Raw genomic sequence first — 25,109 nt, forward strand, 5'->3', positions numbered from 1 at the left:
CGAGAGGAGAAGGAGAGTATTTGTTTATACTTAAACTCAAACTTTTTTGGCTTGGTACAAAATGGTTTGAACTCATCCCTATTTATACTACTCTATGGAAGACTCTAGTATAAAGATACTTTTTATACAAGATAAATTTTGAGGTAATTTTAGAATTACACATGAGACTAATTTTCACAAAAAAACTCTAGATATTTCATAAGGATATTCTAGAGCTTATACTAGATATTTTAGAGTTCATAAAAACTAAATATTTATATTTTTTTCGATAAGGGAAATGATAATGCCAAAACTATTTTTGTGAGTGCAAAAACTCTAGTGCATAAAAGGCTTGTACCATGTGCAATGTACAAGACTTTTATGCATTGGAATTTTGGCACCAACAATTGGCATTATCACAACCCCCTCGATAATATTTATCATATTTGGATTTTGTCAATTAGAGCTTTAATTGTCATCAAAATACTAAATTTAGTTTATGTTTCAACGACGTTTATCATAATTAAAATATAATTAAGAAGTAGATAAATCTAATAACACCAACAAACTAGGCTTACATTTAAAAAAAATTAAGATACAAAATTTCAAGTCTCTCAAGTGGGGCCTATTACATTAAGGTTTTATGTTCCCTTTGTTAGGAAAAAAAAAGTAAGACAAAATACAATCGAAGTATGATTCTTTCTTTTATACAAGACCTACTACATTGAGGTTGAATTTTCTATCAAAGGGTTTGAAAGATGCTATAATTAGATCAAATGGCTTAAATTAATGCAATTGGAGTTCCGTTTCTTGAGATAAGGTCCAACTTTTTTCGAATAAGTAATCATAGGATACGTACAAAATTAGGAATACGCATATAAATCGTAAGAGACGCGGTCATATTATAAAATTTTTATACAAAAAAGAATACATGATGGGATACGTATCGTTCTCTGAAGGAGACGATACAAATCGTAAGATATGTATCGTGTATCATAGGTTTTTAACAACTACGGGGTAGACCTCGAGGAATGTTTCTCGCGAGGTAATAATCCACTACAAGAAAAAGTGTATTCGGTGATGAAAAAAATGGTGATGAAATTATTTTTACTATAGGTGAAACAAGATTTTTGTCACCAAAACTTATTATATGTGACGAAAAACAAGATTTTCATCGCTAAAAGTGACTTTCGAAGACAACCTATAGGTGATGAAAGAAGATTGTCTCCGAAAGTCACTTTTTCGTCACCTATAACATGTTTTTGTCAGCCTATAGTAACTTTTTTTGAAGAAAAATTTATTTTCCATTAGCAAATATACTTTTTTTTGTAGTGATCCTCGTATCTTTTATTAGTTGAGAATAACTGACTGGCCCATTCCCTCGGTTTAAAAAATTGATAACTTGGTATATAACATAAGGCTATGGGATCATAAAGGAGATAGAGAATCCCTAAATATCGATGACAGGGCATTAGGAAAACACCCATTTGGTTTGTAATTTGATTGGCATTCATAATTTCCTTTGACAATGAAGATTTGTAGACTTCTTGTGCTCGGACAGCGCCTGATGACTGGTGCATGAGAAGGAACAAAAAAATCTGCATTCGTTGAGCAAGGTTATTGGCTTCAGAGAGGGAAGTTTCAAAACGGCTGTAAAGTGAACGTTGCTGCTGTGTTCAACTCACAAAATGTTAGGAATTTTTTTTTATTCGATAGTTAAGGGTGTTTAGGCTAACTTACGCACATTCCAGCTAATTCTTTTCTCGGCCCAGTCAAAGGGAGAGATCATCCACGCCAAGAGTGGATTAAGGAATTTGACAAGATATTTTGCATGGCTTTTTGCTGGAATTCCATTCATATTTTGAAATTTATATTGCACGGCTATAACATTAATTAATGGACAAAAGTTATCGGTCGCAGAAGTGACTCATTTGTATGCTTGGATGATTAATTTTGAGGGGAATAGGAATGTGATGCAATGTTTTTTTTTTTTTGTTGTTGTAATACAAGGTGTTTCGAGTCAGCTTGCGCGCAGCTCAGACTAATCGTTACAGTCCCTCCCACAACCGTTTCACCCACTTACGCGTATGGGTGAGGTGGTCCCAAGAGTTGTTGGCAAAAAGAATTGAACCTGAAACCTTAGGTTGGAGCTAACACCTAAGTCCCAAGGCAAAACCACTTGGCCAACCCCTTGGGATTGTGATGCCATGTTTTCTCGTTTGGCATTGACAAGAATAAAATGTGATAATTGGCAGGGGCGGATCCAATGTAGGCACAGATGGATCACGTGACCTACCTAAAAATATCGGCAATTTTTTTCTGAACACAGAAACACTAACATTCATTTTTTATTCTAGTTATATTTTTCTAAACACATGTTCTCTTTGTATTGGATTGTGAGTTATTTTATTAAATTTATGCTCAAAAAGTGACCCATCTGTACGAATATTTTGGATCCGCTACTGATTATTGGTGACATGTACCAGGAGTTCATTCCAAAGCTAAGTAGGAATTTGACCCCTCCCACGTACCCTGATAGCCCATGGGAATCTTAGATTCTTAACTCAATCCTTACAAAAACGGCTGTGCTAGGGACAAAGAAAATATGCAAAGAAAAGACCATTAAAGTAATCTGAGCGGTTCATGTATACTTTAAGGATCTTTTCTTTGCACTTAGCATTTCTCTAGCTAAGTGCAAAGAATTTCACAATAAATGATTTTTGAAGAATTCAAACGTTAGAATGAAAAACTCCAAGTATTTGAACTACTAGGATTACTTGCATCCAAACGTACTGTGTCTTCGTTATGTTGTATTCAATATCTCAACCACCATAAATAAAAATATTTGAAGGTTTCGCACTTCTCAAATTTGAAAGATGAATTCATATCAAATCCTGCTACCAAAGGTAATTTTGTATTTGAACAAATCTATTGAAGTACTCAATTAAGATAGCAAAGCAAAAAAAAAGTACGATAATATTAGAAGGGTCTGCTGAGGTGTATAAATATAATCTCATTCATCGTGAAGCTATAAATTAAGCGAGATGGTAAAGTACACTATTAACACGATAAATATGAAATCTCTGTTGGATGTTCCTAGAAATTTTGGCTCATGCAATTTGGGTAGATGGTCTTGTTGGGTAACATCTAATTCTTCACATAATTCGCGTGCAGAAGCGTGAACTAATCATGTACGTGAAAAACAATCCAAAATACTACTAAAATTCGCGGAACGAAAATTTGAACAACGAGCGCAGCGAGAATTGATGAGATTGTAAACCAAGGATTATATGTAAAGAAAGGTAACACACCCATCCTCTCAGACACACACAAAAGATAAAGTTGACTATTTTGGTCAGGTCACTCTCCATGCCCTATCCTTCAGCCGCTATTTTTGACCGTTTATGCACGCTCATTCTAAACTTAAACTTAGGTGTGTTCGGGTCAATTCATACGCACCTCTCCAATCTCAAAGAACCAATCCCATGCATCATCCGCTAGCGGGGGCTAGCTAAAACCGAAGCAAAGCCTCCTATGGACTGGCTCCAAAAAATTGATAGTACTTAAGTGGTTTTGAACCTAAAATTTCAGGAGGGAGCAAACTCCTAAATCTCGTCCATGCATTATTTATCAAGCCAACTCCTTGAGTTAAAAACAATAAATGCACCCCTTTAGGTTAGGTGGTTGAACTCCACGGAAGAACTTTTTTTATTCGAAAATTGCACGCGCACATCTTCTCGTAGTGGACCAACAATATGGAACAGAATGAGCAAGATCCAAAGACTATTATGTATCAAGGTAGGGTAGTGATGTTCACAATAAGATAATGGATACTTTGTACTTTATTGAGCCTTGGATGAGGCCAACATGAACAATATCACAGCACGCCCGCTGGACACTCACTCTCTCTCTCTCTCTCTCTCTGAGATAAGGTGATGGTCTCTCTCTCTCTGAGATAAGGTGATGGGCAGGAAATGGGCGGTGAAGTGATAAGGGATGAGGATTGAGGAACCACACTATTGGACGGAGGATGGAGGCAGCTGTAGAGATAGAGAGATTTAGAATTACAAGACACATTGATAACCGCAACCTCTCTAGGCTGCAGAGAAAGACTATTTCGAATCCATCCACATAGGCTCACGTACATTCAACGATTCAAACACAATTGTGTCCGGGCAGAATTGTGCATGTTTACTGTTTCGAAATAGGTTCACATACATCAACCGATTGCGTTCTATTCGAATGGATTGAGTTGTGTTTTAAAGTTGTATTTGTAGACTTTTTTTCTCGTTATTATGGGCTTTGGATTCGAAAACAGAAAAACGATGAATGCAAACTAAGTCTTCCTAGCCCCAAGGAGTTGGTCTGGAATTCTTGGTCTGTTATTCTTAGAGATAAATTTATTTTTTTCTAAGGTTTTAGGTTTGGATTTTTTTTATAAACAATTTTGGAGTTGCTTCACTCCAAGGGTAAGCGTATGAAATGACTATGAAAAAAATATAAAGATTAATTTGAGACGCGCAAGTTGACCCAAGACCGTCTGTATTAAAAAAACAATTATCACAAACCACCCCCCAGTACCCCCAGGAGGATGCATGAATAGGCAATAAAATATTAGAAGAAACAACCCTAAAAAGATAAAACCACATATTATAATCCAATTTTCGAAAGTGGCTAGCTCGATTTCTCACCTATATATATACAGCACATCAACCTTTACTCCATAAATCATCAAACAAAAGGCAGCTAATAGTAGTAGTAGAAGAGCTATTCCATTCTTATGGAACAAAACTGTTTTTGTTAATGTCAATATTTTGGTGCACAATCGTATTTTATTCTGCACATGGTACAATTAACCCTTTTGTGCGTTAAATTTTGACATTAACAAAAATAATTTTAGTGTTATCGGCGACAAGCTTGATACAAATAGGGAGGAGTTATGTTCTAGAATCTGGGGTAAGAAGGGAGGTGACAGAAGAGAGTGAGCACACATCGTGTTTTCTTGCATGTGTCCATGCTTGAAGCTATGCGTGCTCACTCTCTCTCTGTCACCCCACCACACACTCTCTCTCCTAAGGTGAATTTTTAAAAAGGGGTTCTACTTTTTCCTCTTTGAGCTTATATGCTTGATACTAATTTTTTTTTTTGAATGTATATATTTCATACTTAAAATAGTTGAGTGCTCTAATTTTATGGAGTACTTTTTTTGGCCTCTTAACCTTTTTCCAGGGCTGGCTATTTTCTCTGTGTAGAGGTTTATTTTCTTCTTCTTCTATGTCTTTAATATATAATTTTCTGGCGCCTGGATCCATGTTTTGCATGCTCTCTCTCTCTCTCTCTCTCTCTCTCTCTCTCTCTCTCTCTCTCTCTCTCTCTCTCTCTCTCTCTCTCTCTCTCTCTCTCTCTCTCTCTCTCTCTCTCTATATATATTTATATATATTTATATGTATATATCTTGTGTATATATCTTGCTTTGGGGCCTGCCTTCCTTGATTTGTTAAGCCTAATTTGTTTTTTTTGTTTTTTTGTTTTTTTTATCAGCAGTTAAGCATAATATGTTGGGTGGTCCTGTAGTACTCCAAATTCTTCAAAACCAATATTCATGGGTCCTTTTACATTGAAGTGTATGCGTTTGACGCGAATGTATGGTAGTGAAGGATTAAGTATTTTAGATCGGCTTCTAGCTATTACTAATCAAGTTGAATATATTTTTGAAATTCGTTAACTTTTCAAATCAACCACATGCTCGGCTTTTCCACTCATTGATTTCCAACTCTATCAAGGACTGAGAGCGCTACTGTAGAGCGAGTATTTGCCAATACATCTCAGAGCTATATATATCTTCATTTTAAGCATCAGGTGAAATGCATGTTCAGTTGATTAATTCCATCCTCCATGATTGGCTTATCAGCTCGAACAGTAGCATTAAGCCAAGGTATATATAGCTTGTGAGATGATTCCATTTAAATACTTTAAAGAAACAAGACGAAATAATTAAGGGAAGTGCCGTATAGTTAATTTCCATTCCACATTGGTTAGTTTTTTTTTTTTTATAATAAAAAGTGGTCTCTGAACTAACTTGCGCGCATCACAAAACAAATTCGATATTTAATTATTCCCTTTTTCTCATATAAAAGTTAACCGGTTGGAGTAAATATTTCTATTACGATGTAAGCAGTTATGTGCTATGTTTCAATATGGCCGGAGTCATTCAGCGAAGGCTCGCGATATTTTCTCATTAGTGCGGCACTATATACATTTAACTGTGGATGACACTATCGACTTTCGTCTCATTAATTAATGCGGCAAACTATATACATTAATTGTTGATGAGACTATTGACTTTTATCAATAATGAGTCCTACACACGTACGTAATTACCGTGTATAATTGAAGTGTTACATCAATCAATGATATTTAAATATGATGACCAATTGACCATAACATCACTCATTGCGATTATTTGATTGTGGCCTAATACTTCCCAACCAAGTTTAAGGTGTGTTTGGATAGCTTTTGTGGAGAAATTTTTAGGTGCCGAGCGGATACCACATATATATCTCATGTGGTATCAGCTTGGCACATTCGGACAGTCCAATACACTTTTAAACGGCTCGAATTGAAATTTCCTCTCTCCTCTCACTCCAACACTTTCTCTCTTCTTTTTCTATCTTCAAATTCGAACCGTTCAAAAACGCAATGAACGATTCGGATGCGCTGAGCAAGCATCACGTGGTAGCCATCGGCACTGAAAAATTTTCCGCTTTTGAGGGATGGCAACATAAAACCACCCACGGGAAAATTATTGCCCTAAAATTTTTTAGCCTACGAATCAACTGCACGCGGAGCTTTCTATCGTCTCTATCAACAAATTATTGAATTTAGGGAGATTTCTACCGCTTCCGCCAATAAAAGATCCACAACACGCTTTACGAGATTTCCATCTTGTCTGTCGGGCAAATTAACTCTTTTTTTTTTTTTAAAAACAGACAATTTCATTGCTCATGAAAGAACAAAAAATTGCCCGCGTGAGGCTACAGACTCCCAAGCACCAGAGCCCGTCGATGGGTACACAGACCTCAACGACCGGGTTATCCAAGGACGAATCCCCAAGGCGAAGGAAAAACACTCACAAATGCACATGAAAATAAGCTCCATACAGGGATAATACGCTAAAGGTAACAAGGACGGTAGCGGTAATTTGACCAGCCTCACCATCCTCCCCGTCGCGCATCTCACTGAGGGAACAGAAACACCCACAGAGGGTGGAGAAGGTTCCACGCAGGGAACAGACCGCTCCGAAATCGGAGGGAAACCGAAAACAACAGAAAATAAAGACAGAAAATAAAAAGACTGCTCCGAAATCGGAGGGAAACCGAAAACAACAGAAAATAAAGACAGAAAATAAAAACTCCGGTCACCAACACTGTCACCGAAAACGCCGCCACGGGTCCAACAACTTATTCGCCGGAGGAGCCAAGCCACCACAGCTACTTCACAACACCCCAACCAACCCAGCCCTAACCCACAGCAGTGAAGAAGGAAGGGCGGAGAGGGGGGGGTTGAGAAGGGGAGACGGACAGGGATCTGAGAGGAGCGGCAGTAGAGGGCGGCAGAGGAGTGGCGGAAAAGGGCAACGGAGGCGGAGCGGCAGAGGGTTGTGGAGATGGAAAGAGGGGCAGAGGAAAGAGATAGAGGAAGCGGCATGGAGTAGGAGGGAGGCCGGCTGGAGGAGAGAGGGGGAGGTGGAGATGGGAGGCGGCAGCCCCACCCCCAAGCAGAAACCCTAGAAAGCAAAAAGATAAAGATAGAGAGAGAAAGAAGAGAGAAGGCAGAGCAAAAAGGAGAGAGCTTCAAATTAACTCATTGAATCAAGTATATTTCCATCGCCTTAGAAGTTTTTCGTCCTCTAGTATGATGTTCACATGAATATATGGTAGTGAAGCGATTAGTAGTATTTGAGATCGGCTCTTCTTACTAATAGAGTAAAATTGAATACATTTTTGTAATGCGTTAATCGAATCTACCATATTGATGGGCTGTTTTACTTGTTTCCAAACCCTATCGATTGTGAGCGTCATTTTAGAGTGAGACCTTGTTTCTCTAAAAGCTTTTAGGACTTTTTGAGTTGTCTTTATTCATTCTAGTTTTTTTTTTTTTTTTTTTACATTTTGTTGATTTTTGTTAGTTTTGTGCTAATTTTTTTTTGTAGTTTATCGACACAAACTAAAACATGCTTGGATGTTTTTTAATAAAGACAAATTTTAAAAAGTCCAAAAACCCTCAAAAGTTTTTGGGCCCATTTGATAAACATCTTGGAGGTTGGGATTAGATTGTAATGGTGATGATATTAGTAATATTTTGTTTGGTTTTCAAAATTGTTCTGGATTAGTTGTTTCATGTGATGTACAAGCCAGCCCATAATATCCCTTGGGAACTTGGTATTTATAGTCTTAATCAAAATCCTTTTTCATTATCAATACTTCTCATTATCAATTTCTTATATCAATCTAATCTCATCTCAAACAAATATAATAATATTAATAATCTCATCATTTAACCACATCACATAACATACTCATTATCAACATTTTCTCATTACTAATTACAATTCTTATCCAATCTCCTTATTCTTTACGAATCACATCCGTCTATTATATTATGAAAAATTCTAAAATCAACTTAATGAGCTGACAATAATAAATGTATGAATATATATTAAAAAGTATATAAAGTATAAAAAAATATGTATTTTTTTTATCTTTTAATATATTGATTGTCAGCCACAATAGCGAGACGTTATGTTATTGATCGGAGCCCAGAGGCCCAGTGTTTTTTAGAACGGCAGCAGAAGTCATAGCTGTAGCTACAGAGCGAGAGAGAGATGGCTTCGTACGTCGAACCATTGGACGTGGAGGTGGAGCTTCTAAACGACGACCGAATGGAGGAATACTCTGACCCCTTGCCGCCCAGAATCGTTTACGGAGCCCCCCAACGATGTCAGTTCCTCTCTCTATCTCTCTCTCTCTCTCTCTCTCTCTAGCTCGAATCATTGTACGCGCAAACGAGAGAGTTATACAGTGACAATGGAGCTATATATACGTATAGATTCATACGTTACTCCATTTGGGTATGCAAACTGCTGATGGTTTCAACTCTGTATGGTTGTGACTTATTTGTGGTTCTGTCGATTATTTTTTTGGTTTGGTTGCTTGTTTGAAACAATCTTATGTTTTCTCTCACTTTTGTTCTTTTGTTCTGCTGCATTGCGTATATAGGGTTTCCACTCAGTTGGGGTTTATGATTGTTTTTTTTTTTTTTTTTGTGTAAAATTTGTTTTTGTTGTCTAGGTTTAAAATTTTTTGTCAAGTTTGTTGGATCAAATGGGTATCTGAGATTAAGATCCTATAACGACATAAACATTGTGGAACAATACTAAATTCAACAACCAAGGGGTTGGCCTAGTGGTCAAGGCTTGGGACTTGGGGGTTTACTCCCTCCTAAGGTCTCAGGTAAACCACTCAAGTGTTATCAACTCAACAATACGAAATTCAACTAGTTTTCAAGAAAATACCAATCCCCACCTGAGGCTGTGTGGATGCAGTTGGATTTTCTTATGGTTCTTACTCATTAAGTAAGCTTTGTTGGAGAACACCTACATGGATAACACCTCGTGATTGAGTGGTTGTTAATTACAAATAATATATTTTTTTAAGTGGCTGAATCAAATGGTACCACTTTGACTTGAGATATGTTGTTGAGAAAGTATATTTAAGATGTTGGGAACTTGGGGACTTGACCTCTCACGTAGTTTTTCAATTTAGGAAATGGAACAGTGAATGAATAGCTATGCTGAGTATTATTCTTGTTTTAAGATCTATTTGTCGTCTCGATTTTGAGGTAATTAGGACCACAGCCTACCTAGAAACTAAAAATTCAAGTAGCTTTTGCACTTTGCAGGTTATGATGTGCTTCTACATAATTGCTAGAAGAATCATTCTCCACATATTAACTCTTGCCGTTCTCTTCGCCTAGTTTCTCCATCTTTGTATGTTAATGATTGACATGAGATACTTTTGCTGATTGTGAAATCTATTAAGCATGTACTTTTCTGTCAACGACTCAACATAGAACTCTTCTTTGTATTCGAATTGACTCACTTAACATTTTGATCATGAGGCTTTGCGTGCCACGAATCCACATTGTCTTGGCTTTAGACTTTAGTAATTAATTACTTGGCGGCTATTTCTCGAGTGTGTTTTCAGGTACTGTACCTAGGTTACTGGCAACTAGCACCATTAATAAGTTTACAACTTCACTAATCCTTAAAGAACACCGTTGAGAATTTGAGACGTTTACAAATGCTTTTCGATGCCTGTTTGTTATTTTTAGTTATTGGTTATCGTCATCGCCACTTAGAGTGTGCTTTGATGTTAGTTCTCTTGACTTTTTGTTTTTTGGGTATGTATTCTCTTGACTTTGTACAAATTGAAATTGCACATGTCCTTGTTCTCTTAACCTTTTACCAACCACAAGTGACGAAATTACAGATATCAACTGCCCTTTTACAATTGGTTTTCAATCTGTAAAGAATGTGTTCTTTAGAGAATGTATTTAGTTGATGCTGTTATACTTGGTTGAGGAAATTTTTCTTTGTTACTGTGATTCATAACTGCAGCTATTGATGGTTGGATCATCTTGGTTACTGGAGTTCATGTTGAGGCACAAGAGGATGATATCCATAATGCTTTTGCTGATTTTGGAGAGGTCAAAAATTTACATCTCAATCTTGATCGTCGCTCTGGTTTTGCCAAGGCAAGCAATCGTTCAATATAGCTTTTTTGTTACTTTTTTTTATCTGCGAATATAGCTTTGTTTTCCTTAGCAGTATGATCCATACATTGTTTCCAACTAGTTCATAAATTCGGTAGTGGTACTTGCATGGATCCTTGCCTCTAACACAGCACCTCTGAACAAAATGAATGGTGTCATGTGTTGTTGCTGATAGTGCGTCTGATGTGCACGGGTACATGCCTGCCTAAAGTTCTGAGAAATGCTTAGATGAATCTTGTTCAATGTATATTGTTATTGGCAATTGAAATTTATGCATGCTTGCAGCAGAGAGGTTTTAATTTTTTATCCTTATCCAGATTGGTCTTTTATCCTTGTCCGTATGGCCTTTGCATCTGCATCCCTGATTATCATTGGTTATGCACACTGGAGTTTTAATTTGTATAAAAGTTCTATAGAAGATTCATTATGGTTTCTGACATTTTGTTTTGAGGGAAAAAACACTATTCATTTTGTTTATTATATGGACGGAACCAATGTCTAAACCTTGGGTAGAATGGTCTCTAGCTGAAGATTTCATCAGTATCATTGGCCCCTGTTATTGGAGGTATAATTATCCAATGTGGAACAAAAGCCCAACCACCAGGAATGCAAAATACTGAATTTTGTTAGACTGCCCTGCAGATGATGTCCTTCAACTTCTTTCCTAGTGTACTCCGTAGTGAATATACTACTAGTCTACTATTAATTTCTTGTAGTTTTAGTTCTATTTGCCTTTGCACTGTTGTGACATGGATAACAATCATTTGATGCATATCGTTGTAAATTTGAGCTGTCGTTCACTGCATTAATGTGCCTGGCATATTCCTCTCCCAATGATGGCAGGGCTATGCACTGATCGAATACGAGGAATTCCAACCAGCTAAGGATGCAATATCCACCATGAATGGGGCTGAACTTTTAACCCAAACCATCTTTGTTGATTGGGCCTTCAGCAAGGGCCACAACAAACAGAGAAGTTTTGGAAGGTAGTTCGCATACCATCTGATACACGTTAGTCTTGGGCTTGTTTTTCTTATTTATTCGGTATTCTATCTCATAGAGTACTGTTAAGAGGACTTTCACATTTGCCTGAAGGTGTTTTGTAACTACTTTTTATAGTGTTCAGTTAAATGCATTCACAATTCATTTCGCCAATTGGTTTGTTGTTGAATGTACTTCGCTTCCGAATATACCTTTCATTGCTAACTCTTCCTAGTACTATGCAAACTCCACTCGCATAACCTTTTCTGGTTCGGGGAAATCTAAGTTGGTACATATGTCGCAGTTGAATATTCCATATTCGTGCAGGAACTAAATCCTTTAGATATTATCTAGTCCTACAAATTTCAGAGAATCTGCTTGTCGGCCCAAACTTCTAGTCTTGTTGTTGACTATGTCAAATAGACTTCTCTAAATGTATAAAATACCAGACCCAGACACTTGGGTAAGGATTTGAGAAATGTGTGACAAGAGTGGTCCCATCGAACATATTTAGTAATAGTTTGCCTTTAACTATGCTCTATGCATAAAACTTCATGCATAACCGTTTTACCCTGTATACTATGTTACATGGACTCGGGTGCGGGTGTAGGGTGCGGGTGCAAGTCCAAGCGTCGGACCTTCCTAAACTTAAATTTTAGGATATGTGGATATGTGTCCCCAACTTGGGTACGGGTACGGGGACACGTCCTGAACTCTTGTTTGTATTATATATTGCATAATTTTCTCACGTAAACTATATTTACAAATGTATTTAAACAAGAAAGGGTTAAGAAAATTACTCTCTCCGTCCCAAATTGGATGACAATTTTTGAAATTTGTGCCATTTTTCATTACTTATATCTTTCAATTTATAATGTTTTTCACAAGTTTGAAAACTTTGTATAATAGAACTAATCGAGAACTATTAAACAAGATCCATATTGCATATTTTTTTAAATTCATATTGAAAGATATAAAGAATTGAAATTGATACAAATATCAAAAATTGTCATTCAACTTGCACGGAGGGAGTATGTTTTTGCTATTTCCCTATTTCCTGTCTATGTAAAATACTCGAAATATCGCTTTTCTAACTAATTTGATATTTCTTTTCTGTAATCATCTTAATAATTAGAGGATCCAAGTGTCCAAAAGGATACGGGTGTCGGACACATCGACACGGGTACTTGAGCCAAAATGAAGGATCCATGTAACATAGCCTGTATAGTGGAAGCATAGTGTGTATTTTTGGCATGGCGATTAGTCCTTAGACATAGGAATAAAACACTATCATCCGATACCAATAATGAGTTGTGGTATTAGATTAACAGCATATATGGAAAATCCTCTGCAGGTCTAGCTACTAGGGAGGGTGATATGGTCAAAACTGTCAAATTGCTAAGCTTACTCGCCTTTGGATGAAACTGCTGCTTTTTATTTGCGTTTTTTTATGCTGTCAATGTATTAGTTGTTATGGTTTCTAATTTTCTTCCGTTGTAGGCCACCGCATCCTCGCCGTTCCAGGAGTCCACGGAGGAGACACTGATCCAGAAGTAAAGTTTTCTCTATTGGATTCGACACCTATAGTAACTGTTCTAGGTGATGTTTGTTTTCCAAAGTAAATGTTGGGTGATGTTAATGTACTTTAGTTGGCTGCTAGTAGTAGCCTTGATCTCGTTTCGAGTTTGGCAAAACAAGGATGTTCTAAAACCAGGCTGCTAGTATTGCTTTAGATTTACGATGGTTCAAGTGGGGAATAGAAGCCATCCAAGAAAACCTGACCTGACCTGATGTAGTGATGTGTTTTTTTTCAACCAAGCTATGGCCACCCACGGCTTGCTCACCGATTGTTCACCGACGGCCACGCAGGGCCCACTTTGGGTCCCGCACGGAAAATCCGATCTGTTCAATATTTTTTTTTTTTAAAATGAGGGGGCCTACGAAAAATCAAGTCAATCCGACATGTGTAGATGTTCGATCAAATCTTTTCATTCAAATTTCAGGATCGAGCACCTACACATATCGGATAGAGCTGATTCTTCGAGGGGCTGCTCGGTTTCTTTCTTAAAATCATTCAACGGCTTGGATTTCCCTCTCGGAACCTCGAGTGAGTCCTGCATGGCCGAGCCGTCTGTGGCTGTAGCAGGTCTGCTTTCCTATAGGAAACCTAAACATATTGCATTAGCATTAGTAAACAATATTCCTACAGTACAATCATAGCTTTCTCCAATTCATTTTCACACTTAAAAATGAGTATATAACAAAATCGAAACTTTCCTAGAAGTATCCAAATGCACCTACCCTAGAATATTTTAATTGAAGAACAGCGACCTTAGACCCATCGCAATAAAATGAATCAAACCTCACAATTAACCAATTTTCAACGCCTGGGATTCCCCCAGCATAACATGGAAACCATCGACCAGCTCAACCCGGTAACCGGCCGCCACGTGGTAGCCATGCCTTTCCCCGGCCGCGGCCATGTCAACCCCATGCTTAACCTCTGCGCCCTCCTCATCCCCTCTCCCAGAGTCTCCACCATCACCTTAATCCTCACTGAAGAGTGGCTCGGCTTGATCAGCCACCAGCTCCCGCCAGCCGGCTTGCCGCCCAAACTCCGGCTCCGCTCCATCCCCAACGTCTTGCCCTCCGAGCTGACTTGTGGAGCTGACTTGAGCGGCTTCTACAAAGCCGTCGATACGAAAATGGAAGCCCCACTTGAAGAGGTGCTCATGAGCCTTGACCGTCAGCGGCTTGAGCCGCCGGTTTCGTGTGTCGTGGCCGATGTTTTCCTGCCGTGGGTGGTGGGGGTGGGGAGGCGGCGGAATATTCCGGTGGTGGCGTTTTGGACCCAGGCGCCGTCGGTGTTCTCCGTGTTTCACAATTTTGACCTCATTGTTGCTCGCGGACATTCCCCGGAAGACGCCTTACCGGGTACGTGCAAACTCGTCATAATGAAGAGCAAAAGCTCTTGAAAGAAAAATAAGAACCACAGTACTACTCCCCATAATTTCTTGATTTTTACTTTGTGATTCTTGATTCGTTGCAAGGTAATTCAAAAAAATTATTTATACTAGAACTTTATTTTTTTGTAAAAAAATCGCATTACATTTTGGCACAAAGGAATTAGGACCTGTTTAACTTAACTTTTAGCACTTTTTGTTCTTATTCAAATTTTTTTTTAATGTTTGTTAGTTTTGCTCCAAGCTTTTGTGACTTATTGATTCGAGACGTATTGGAAAATTAATAACCACTTTCTAGCGGAAAAAAAGAGTCAAATAAGTTGGTTTTTTTTTTTTTTTTTGTGCTAAAAAATGGTTATTTTTCAAAATATTTGGGTAAAAGTAAATTTTTTTTTACTTTCCGATTTCTCTCGTCGAGACAAATCAATAAGTCATAAAAGTTTGACGCAAAGCTAATAAACGCGGAAAAAAGTCAAATAAGGACAAGACCAACTTATTTGTCTAAACGTTATGTGAAATGGCCCCTTAATAACAATAAGTCTACCCCACCGCAGCGCTCAATTTCACTGTCCATCTCGGTAATCAATGATCCAGATTTTAAAAACTCCTTCCTGAAAGAGTTTTTTTAAATCTGGACCGTCCAAGAGTGACGGTGCGATTGAGAGCGGTGGAGGAGTGGTGAATGAGAGCAATGGGAGTATGACTTTTAATAAAGAGTTAAAAAGCTGATTTGTGATCTATATGAAGCAGGAAAAGAGGAAGAAATTATTGACTACGTGCCCGGGGTCTCACCAATGCGCTTGACGGACCTGCCAATCACTAAATTCGACAGCACCTCAAAAAATCCTCAAACCAACTCTTGAAGCCTTCTCTCTCCTAACCACAGCCCAGTCCATTATCTTCACTTCATTCTATGAACTCCAACCCAGTGCAATAAACGCCCTAAGGTCCAATCTCCCAATACCCATCTACACCATTGGGCCTTCAATCCCTTTCTTATCACTAAAAACCTCTATCAATGAGGAGGGCTACATGAATTGGCTCAACTCTCAATGTGAGGCTTCTGTTTTGTATGTGTCACTGGGAAGCTTCTTGTCAACATCAGAGGACCAAATGAAGGAGCTTTCTCTGGGCCTACGAGCCAGTGGAACCCGATACTTGTGGATCGTTCGAGCTGATCAGGAGTCGAGCTTTAGAGTAGGGTGTTGTGAGGAGAACGGTTTCATGGTGCCTTGGTGCGACCAGTTGAGAGTTCTTTGTCATCGTTCAATCGGTGGATTCTTGACTCATTGCGGGTGGAATTCGACCATGGAAAGTATTTTCGCTGGTGTTCCGATGCTCACTTTCGCGTTGTGTTTGGATCAGATGCATAACAGCAAGATAATAGTTGAGGACTTGGGAGTTGGAATGACGTTGAAGGGAGTGGTTGGTTTGGAAAATGTTATTGGGAGAGAGGAAATTGCAGAGACAGTGAAGCGGTTTATGGACTTAGATGGGAAGGAAAGCAAGGAAATGAGAAGAAGAGCTAAAGAACTTCAAGAAATTTGTCACAGGGCTATTGACACCAGTGGATCAACTGAAGCTAATGTCACTGATTTTGTTGAAAGCTTATGTTGTGTAACAAGTTAATCCAAAACCCTAAACTTTTTTGGAAGAGTGAGTTCGTAGGGCCTCCTCGAGTTTCACATAGATGGTCCGAGCCGTTCATTTCATAGAAAATAATTTTTCAAATTGCCATGTAATAATTCAGCTCAATAAATATCACCCAAGTGCTAAGAATTGTAAACTTCAAATTATATGAATCAAACATTAAAAGTATCGATTAAGTTCATATAGATACTAGATTGAACTAATTTTTACGGGGCATCCCGAAAGCAGAATAGCATATGTTTACCTTTGAATCTGGAATTGTTTATGTTGGGTGGGGTCCACCCCATTTGTTTGTAAGCCTGATGTCCCATGAGGACTTCTAGAAGCTGTAAGTTTGAGCTGCAGTTGAGTGCTTTGAATAGGGCATAGGTTGGAGTGCCTTGTCACAAAGACGTTAGGAAGCTCCCTATGTTCCATATGTTTTGAGATTTGATATACATGAAAGTAAAATGGATTGTCTAGATTCACACTAATACGGATTTCGGTCATTCATTTTACTTTCACGGGCACTTTCATGTATCTGTTTTATATATCATACTCCCTCCGTCCCTTTTTAAGTGTCCTACTTCGTAACTCTAACTTATTAAAAAGACATCATCATTACACCTTTCACATCAACTTTTTCCTTCACTTTTCCTACTTACCCATCATCATTACACTTTTACTCACTAACTTTTCAAAATAAAATCTACTTTTAGGGACAAAATAGACAATACACCAACTTTTACCCCCCTAACTTTACAAAATGGACACTTATTAAAGGACAGCCCAAAATGGAATACTGGACACAAAAAAAGGGACGGAGGGAGTATTGTTTTTGTATATTTTTGGACTCCTTTAAATGAGAGGAGGGAAAAATAGAGAGTTGAGAGGTGTAGAAGGGAGGAAGAAAGGCACCTCCTCCGGGAGGGAGTTGGGTGAGCCGGGGCTCCATTGAGGGTGAGAGCCAGAGAGGTGAGTTGATTAGAGTGAGCCGATTGAGTGTCCCCTCCTCCTCCTTTATATTTGTATCTACCCTAGATCTTTCTCTCACTCGTTTCCAAACAATTTAATTACTTGCTTTCTTTTAGTTTCTCAAAACAATCAAACCAATCAACTCTCCTTTTTGTTTTGAATTAATTTAAAAATTGATCGAATTTATAATAACTTAGCTATATTGTCCCCGTAGATCACGAGTAATTATTTAGCGCTCCGAGAATACCACTCGTCGTTACCTACGTGATAAATGAACCACGTCGAGTATGTGCTGTAGATCACCACTGGCCAACCATACTGAATATATACTGGACCAAAATAAGTCAACTTTCACCTCCGATTTTCATCGCCTGAGATTCCTCCTACACAACATGGAAACCATCGGCCAGCCCAACCCAATCACCGGCCGCCACGTTGTGGCCATGCCTTTCCCCGGCCGCGGCCACATCAACCCCATGATCAATCTCTGCACCCTCCTCATCCCCTCTCCCAGAATCTCAACCATCACCTTAATCCTCACCGAAGAGTGGCTCGGCTTGGTCAGCCACCACCTCCCACCGGCCGCCGCCTCACCCAAGCTTCGCCTCCGCTCCATTCCCAACGTCCTGCCCTCCGAGCGGACTCGCGGAGCCGACTTCTCGGGATTCTCGTTCTACAGAGCCGTTGACATCGAAATGGAAGCCCCGTTTGAAGAGTTGCTGCTGACTGATGATCTACGGCCGGTTTCGTGCATCGTATACGATGTTTTTTTGCGGTGGGTGCCTGGGGTGGGAAGCCGGCGGAATATCCCGGTGGTGGGGTTCTGGACCCAGGCGCCCTCGATGTTTTCTGTGTATTACCAGTTTGACCTTATTGCTGATCGTGGACATGCCCCGATTAAAGACAACTCACGAGGTGCGTAACAAAACTGAATTTTCTTTTGTCACTTTGCAAAGAGCAATGCTATAAACAGACATTCAGAACACAGCTTCGGACACAATCGCATCTGTGTCCGGAACTGTTAAGAGTGTCCTATGACAATGCAACGGTCCGGATGTTATAGCTAAAGACATTTTAAAGTGTGTTCTAGACTTTTTGCTTTTACAAAATGATAATTAAAGTGCCCTATGACAATATAAAATGTAGGATAATGGGTCATCGTCGTAATCTAAATTAACTGTGTAGTTTGTGAAGCTAAGTTTATTGAGTAAAGCCATTTAAGAAAGAAAATTAAGTTAATGAGATGTGATTACCCACCTTATTGTACACTAAATTTATTTTTTGAAAAAAGATGGTCACTAGTTACGGTTTTAAATATGGATTGAAAACCAATTTATCTGATCATATGCCATTATATCAAATTATCAATGCCTATTATGAGTAACTGTACTGTTCAATGAATTTTATAATCTGAAAAGATCGAATCACGATGACAGATCTCCATGAAGTCCGCCTATACATGTGCATTACACTTTGGTAGTGAAAAATCGCACAAATGAAAATCATTGCGGATCTATTGTTATAATATTTGGAACAAAACAAAAATCATGATTAAAAAAATAATCGATATGATTTACCCACATGCAATATTCATGGAGCGACATAGATCTATCTTAATCTTTGAAGCACCACCACCACCACCATTTCCGAGATCAATGAAAAATTGATGATGGCGGTGTCGTTCCGGATTCTTCTCCAAGATCAATGAATACGATGACTCATGACGCTATTAATTTAGAACGTCGCCGTCGACTTTTTTTTTTAAATAATCCGGATGCGCCGCCGTCTACTTGAAACCCAGATCTGGAGTGGTTTGAACTGGTGGGTCGCTGCGGGTGCGGAGTGGGCTGAACGGGGTGGGCCGTGGTCGGACGGGAGTGGGTCGCCGAAACACAAATCCATGGCTTCGATTTGAAACTTGCGTGCACGCGTGGTGGTGGTGATGGGGTCAAGAGAAGTTGTTTTGTTCGGTGCATTATTGCTTTGATTCATGTTGGAATGTATGGGGATTGAGGAGAAATTTTTCAGCGCCAAGCGGGCACCGGCCACGTGGTGTCGAGCACGCATCTTGATTGTCCAAACGTGTTTTGGATGGTCCAAATGTGTTTGGGTTTGAAGGGGTGTTTTGGTAATTTTACACTCAAGATTTATCCAAACAGATCTGGACCGTCCAAAACACGTTTGGACGGTCGAGATGGTGCTCGGCACCACGTGGCCGGTACCCACCCGGCACTGAAAAACTTCCCGGGATTGAGAGAAAAAAGAGCAGAGAGGAAGAGGGAGTAATGGGGGACCCCTTACCAGATTACGTGTACGTGTTCGAGAGAGGTGAGACTTCTCCGGCTATGTATTCTCCGAGATTTGAGAGAGAATGTGTTTGGATAGACATTAAATTTGTAGGGAGAGAGAGAGTTAATTAATGAAGAAATTAAATAAAGGCAAAATTGGTCATTCAACTAATTTAAGGATGAAAACATAAGTATTTAAATTCATTAGGATGGACGCTTAAAGTAAGTTTTTCATATAGGATTCCTATTTAATTTCTACTTTTAAGTATTTCATTCACAAAATAAGCAAAAAAGGTGATGGGAAAATATGACCATGACCATTGAATATTAAGGTCACCTTAATACTACATTACTACTCCCCCGTACCGATTTGCTCTCTTACTAAAAATCGTGCTATAGTCGGATAAAGAAAATAAAGTACTTCCATACACAATTTTCTTAGATTTTTGCACAAATAAATTATTTCATGGTTCTTTATTTGATGCAAGGAAATCCAAAAAATTATGACAAAAAAAATGTTTGATTGTTTATCTGGAAATTGCATGTTGACAAAAAATGTTTGATTGTTTAACTCAAGAGTGACACTGATCTGAAAATTTATCTGAAGCAGGAAAAGAGCAGGAGATCATAGACTACCTTCCCGGGGTCCCACCCATGCGCTTGACGGACCTACCAAGCACCATACTCCACCCCACTCAAACCCTCAACGTAATTCTTGAAGCCTTCTCTCTCCTAACCAAAGCCCAATCCATCATCTTCACTTCATACTATGAGCTCCAGCCCAATGTAATAAGTGCCCTAAGGCCCAATCTCCCAATGCCCATCTACACCATTGGGCCTTCCATCCCTTTCTTATCACTAAAAACCTCTAATATCAATGAGGCGGGCTACACGAAGTGGCTCGACTCCCAGCCTGAAGCTTCTGTCTTGTATGTATCCTTGGGAAGCTTCTTGTCACCATCAACAGACCAGATGAAGGAGCTTTCCTCGGGCTTACGAGCCAGCGGGGCTCGATACCTGTGGATCGTTCGAGCAAATCAGGAGTCGAGCTTTAGAGCAGCATGTTGCGAGGAGAAGGGTTTTACGGCGCCTTGGTGCGACCAGTTGAGGGTTCTCTGCCATCGTTCGGTTGGCGGGTTCTTGACTCACTGCGGGTGGAATTCGACCATGGAGAGCGTTTTTGCGGGCGTTCCGATGCTTGCCTTGCCGTTGCGTTCGGATCAGGTTCACAACAGCAAGATAATAGCGGAGGACTTGGGAGTTGGGGTGAGATTGAAGAGGGTGGTTGGTTTGGAAAATGTTATTGGGAGAGAGGAAATTGCAGAGACTGTGAAGAGGTTTATGGATTTGAACGAAGAAGAGAGTAAGGAAATGAGAAGAAGAGCTAAAGAACTCCAAGAAACTTGTCACAGGGCTGTTGAAGCTGGTGGATCAACTGATGCTAATGTCAATGATTTTCTTGAAAGCCTAGGCAATATTACAAGTTAGTACTGGCCGGTACGACTTTTTAGATTTCGTTTTGTCAGGGTGCAAATGGAGGAAATCGCTGCCGGGCGTGCTTCAAGAGCGGCTTGCGGTAGTACTTGTGGAGAATTTAGTAATCAATTCTTGCCTTGGATGATATTCGACTCGTTGACCTCTTAGTAGAGAATTTAGTAATCAATTCTTGCCTTGGATGATATTCAACTCGTTGACCTCTTAGTAGAGAATGTAAAAGGATGACCAACTACGCTAGTCCTGATTAAACGCCACTTAATCATCACCAAAAACAAGTTTACTACAAAGATAAAAAAAATGTTTATTTGGCCGCCTCTGGGTATGATTTCATTCGCCTACTTCTCAGGTTGGGGCATCGACTTCACCATTCTCTCTGATTGGTAAAAGTAAGAAAAGTTTCTTTCTTAATTAAATTGAACTGATCACTGACTTCAATCAATTGGAGACAACAGAGGAGCGAAGCGCCTATATTAGTTTTTTTAACAAAAATGGAGTAGTTTGTCACAATATACTCTCTCAATCTCGCAAAGTTAGTCCATTTATAATTGCCTAGGTGTTTGAGTGTGTGGAATTACCCTTATGTCTCTTATTAAAAGAAAAGAAAAGAAGTCCATTACATTAACAGGTAATTTTTAGACTAATGTGCTGAACAAAATACCAGACAAGGGATGCTGCCGAAGAGCGGTGTTGAGCAGCTGATCCGACTGTTCATCTCGACACGGATGACTCGGGTTGAATTTGAGCGCATATATACAAATCTAAACCGTTCATTGCTCAGTTAAGATCTGAGCCAACGGTTGCCGAGATAAATAACCGAATCGGCCGCTCTGCAGAAATGCTCGGCAACATCCCCCATTCCCGAAATACCAAACCAAAAATTTAAGAAAAATGGGGCCGGAGAAAGAGAGACGTGAAAGTGGGATCTGAGGATGTTGCAGGACGCTCCTTGCAGAGCACACAGTAAACAGATTCGAACCGTCCATCTCGACAATTAATGGTTCAGATATGTTTGTTAATTTTGATCGATCAAAATTAACAAATATATTTGAACTATTGATTGTCGAAATGAATTGTCTGAATCTGCCCCGTAGCATACACTGCAGAGAGATGCCCAATTCCGTGAAAGGGTGGTTTTGGTGTCATCATGTCGGTGTCCGCGAGGAACCAAAAAGTTTCGGAAATTCCACAGTGGCCCATGTAATGTTTGTGGCCAACAATTATTGACAGAATCATTGTCGGCCAGAAGGGGCCGTCGCCATGACTTCAAACTCCTTTCGTTGTTTAGTTTATCGAGTTCCCTGCACGTGTTTTAAAAAACTACTACCAGGTAGCCAATAAAAAGAACACACCGTCCTCTAAGGCTCTATCCTCTTGTCCGATAATTGTTGGGCTGTCATTTCTATCGGAAAAGGGTGAACACCAGTTCAGAGTCTCTCAATTTTTAAGCTTCGATCGGCCGCCACAAAAGTGATTATCAGTCCATTAAACACGTGGGGGTTGCATTATACATTTTTATTAAAAATATTTTGAAAAAATGACGGTTCATGACGTGTTTGGATAATTAATGGATAATTAATACCTACCAAGGATATTTTCAGCATTAACAAATATTTTTAACTTGTCCTAAGCGGATATTAATTATCTAAATACGTTATTGACCGTCATTTTCCCAAATATTTCTCTCTGCTAAGTGTAAAATCCCCATATCTCTCTGCCGCAAAAAGTGATTATCAGCCCCTTTGCCCTCATCACCCAAACAAGAATTAATCATACTTAAAAGAGAGGTGATTTAAAGAGATAAACTACTTTCTCACCAAAAACAAAAAAGGAAACTTAAAAAAAAACCACAACTTATCCTTCCTTTGTGAAGGGGAGTGCAGGTACAAATAAAATATACCCGAAAAGACAAATTAACTGTACAAATACACTTCAAAGTGAATCTGTATCATTGATTTGTCCTTTCGGGATCATTTCCGAATACGTTTTCTTTGCACTTAGAATTTCCCTTTTATAAAAGTCTGCCTCATTTTTCCAAAAGGGGTAGTGTTTATCACCTGCCCTTTAAACCTTTGAAGTGGTGGACTGAGACGCTGGCTTAGTTGAGGACGGAACTTGAAATAAATTATCAAGGGGCTGGCTTTCTGTTCTCCATCCGTAGGTGGAAAGTTGATTTAACGCAGTAGGCATGCGGTAGGCTGTAGGAGTATTTAAGCTAAAGAGTTTTTGTTCTTTTGTTCTTTTCTCTTTCGTTCCCTTCCTTATCTTCCAGGTACTGATGACTGTAAAAGTTGCTTGCCAATGGCAACGGTCACCGTGCAACTAGGGATAGGAAGTTGTCCTTTTTTGCCGGTGCTTGACACGTGGGTGGGCAATCAATACGTAGACAACACGCAGGGGTTGTTTGTTAAAGGTTTTAATGGAGATTTTTAGAGTGAGGAGTGGAGAAATAGATAGACATGCAGATGGGTCTCACAGCCCCAAGATCTTCTTTGATCCAAATACAGATGTAGATATCCTCCTATCGTCACTTTATAGAAGAGGAGAGAGAGAGAGAGAGAGAGAGAGAGAGAGAGAGAGAGATCCAAGTAAGAGAATATTTCAACCATATTATCATATAGATCAGTTCGATCGAGCATGTATCTGTTTATTGTTTATACTATGTAGAACTGCAGAACGACATCTCGATAAAGTTTTGAGAACGTCACGTGGTAGCGCCCAAAAAAAGAATTTAGTGAAATTTTATATTTAATTTAAAAAAACCCCGAAAATATGTATTTATGTACACACACAGCTATGTAGTATTGCAAGACAACTTTTTATGCGTTGAATTCTGATAGCGCCACATGACACCATCAAGAAAAGAGTTAGTCAATTCTTAAATCTATTTAATTTAAAAACCTATACTATATAGTTTGCATGACGACTTTTTGTGAGGAAAGCTCTAAAAGCGCTTCGTAGTGCTACAAAAGGGAGTAATATACATTAGGAAATACGTCATTTTTATAGCATTAATAAAACATCTTAAAACTTATGGACCAACTTTGGCAATGGATTAAGGTAACAAAATCCGTCATTTCTACGAAAAATTTCTCGAATCATACACACATACACAAAATCTTTACACACTCACATGAGTGGTGGACCCGACGCCCTACATGTGAGAAACATAGCTAGGTTGTTTAGTAGTACAAGTTTTGAGGGACGATTTTGAGTTAATAAGTGGAGAGAGGTAAGAGTAACAAGTGAAGAGAAAACATATTAGAAACTATGCTGAGAGAGTGCGGAAATCTTGTCATTTTGAACCAACTAGAATCTTCTCTCACGAGCATATCCACTGATTTCAGGGGCCAGTTGTTTTCAATCGATCTCCCAGACTTCTGTGTGAGAGAGACAAAGAGAGTCCATGCTTGCACGAAACCACACAAAAAAAAGGTGTCCCGGTGTGAGGACGAAAAAAGAATAGTTTCTGTTTTCGGGGGGCAAACTGTCCTCAAACTTCTACGTACTTTCCTGCACTTCTTCGGTACGTGTTTTTCAAAACGTGCTCATCAGAGCTATTGACGAGAAGGTTTTTTAGAAGGAAGTGGATCCTCTCCGGTCCATGTTTTAAACTGGAGAAAACAGTCGCGATCTGATGCAAAAGTGCACACTCTGACACTTGCACGTCGGCGGGATATGGTAATCTCACCAAATTAACCATTTGGTTAACCAAGATTGAGTTTTGCCTACAACAACAAAGTGCATTTTTGTGTAGGCATGCTAGCTGGAGTTTTGGTGCACGAAACTTATTTCGTGAAGTTCTCCATGGGACCTAGTATTCCAACCCAATCAGATAATAGACTTTTGATATGTGTGGCTATATTATTTTCTGTTTCTTTGTTTGTAATTTGGAAGAAACACCATATCAAGATCTTTTAGTGAACCCATCTCTTAAAAAAAAACTTAGTCAACCCATTTGGGACCC

General features: G+C 39.1%; 3 protein-coding genes across 3 annotated transcripts; all 3 read left to right on the top strand.

Annotated features, from left to right (window-relative positions):
* Positions 1 to 8,772: 8,772 nt before the first annotated feature.
* On the top strand, positions 8,773 to 13,534 carry LOC131319222 (RNA-binding protein Y14A-like). Its single transcript, XM_058349382.1, has 4 exons — positions 8,773 to 8,978; positions 10,658 to 10,794; positions 11,656 to 11,798; positions 13,294 to 13,534. The coding sequence occupies exons 1-4, from the start codon at positions 8,864 to 8,866 to the stop codon at positions 13,337 to 13,339; spliced, it is 441 nt and encodes a 146-aa protein (XP_058205365.1). The 5' UTR covers positions 8,773 to 8,863; the 3' UTR covers positions 13,340 to 13,534.
* Positions 13,535 to 14,589: 1,055 nt separating this feature from the next.
* On the top strand, positions 14,590 to 16,545 carry LOC131319223 (UDP-glycosyltransferase 87A2-like). The gene is made up of 2 exons (XM_058349383.1): positions 14,590 to 14,727; positions 15,507 to 16,545. Exon 2 carries the CDS (start codon positions 15,789 to 15,791, stop codon positions 16,383 to 16,385), a length of 597 nt encoding a protein of 198 aa, XP_058205366.1. The 5' UTR covers positions 14,590 to 14,727; positions 15,507 to 15,788; the 3' UTR covers positions 16,386 to 16,545.
* Positions 16,546 to 17,683: 1,138 nt separating this feature from the next.
* On the top strand, positions 17,684 to 21,324 carry LOC131319224 (UDP-glycosyltransferase 87A2-like). Its single transcript, XM_058349385.1, has 2 exons — positions 17,684 to 18,275; positions 20,259 to 21,324. Exons 1-2 carry the CDS (start codon positions 17,753 to 17,755, stop codon positions 21,134 to 21,136), a joined length of 1,401 nt encoding a protein of 466 aa, XP_058205368.1. The 5' UTR covers positions 17,684 to 17,752; the 3' UTR covers positions 21,137 to 21,324.
* The last annotated feature ends 3,785 nt before the right edge of the window (positions 21,325 to 25,109 follow it).

This window comes from Rhododendron vialii, chromosome 3a (assembly GCF_030253575.1).
Source record: "Rhododendron vialii isolate Sample 1 chromosome 3a, ASM3025357v1".
NCBI lineage: Eukaryota > Viridiplantae > Streptophyta > Magnoliopsida > Ericales > Ericaceae > Rhododendron > Rhododendron vialii.

Bases quoted from the DNA above. Each gene is read 5' to 3' on its own strand.
- LOC131319222 (XM_058349382.1), top strand. From the start codon at position 8,864: ATGGCTTCGTACGTCGAACCATTGGACGTGGAGGTGGAGCTTCTAAAC. The intron at 8,979-10,657 runs GTCAGTTCCTCT...TCATAACTGCAG, and splicing joins TTACGGAGCCCCCCAACGAT to CTATTGATGGTTGGATCATC. The intron at 11,799-13,293 runs GTAGTTCGCATA...CTTCCGTTGTAG, and splicing joins AAACAGAGAAGTTTTGGAAG to GCCACCGCATCCTCGCCGTT.
- LOC131319223 (XM_058349383.1), top strand. From the start codon at position 15,789: ATGAATTGGCTCAACTCTCAATGTGAGGCTTCTGTTTTGTATGTGTCA.
- LOC131319224 (XM_058349385.1), top strand. From the start codon at position 17,753: ATGGAAACCATCGGCCAGCCCAACCCAATCACCGGCCGCCACGTTGTG. The intron at 18,276-20,258 runs GTGCGTAACAAA...TATCTGAAGCAG, and splicing joins GATTAAAGACAACTCACGAG to GAAAAGAGCAGGAGATCATA.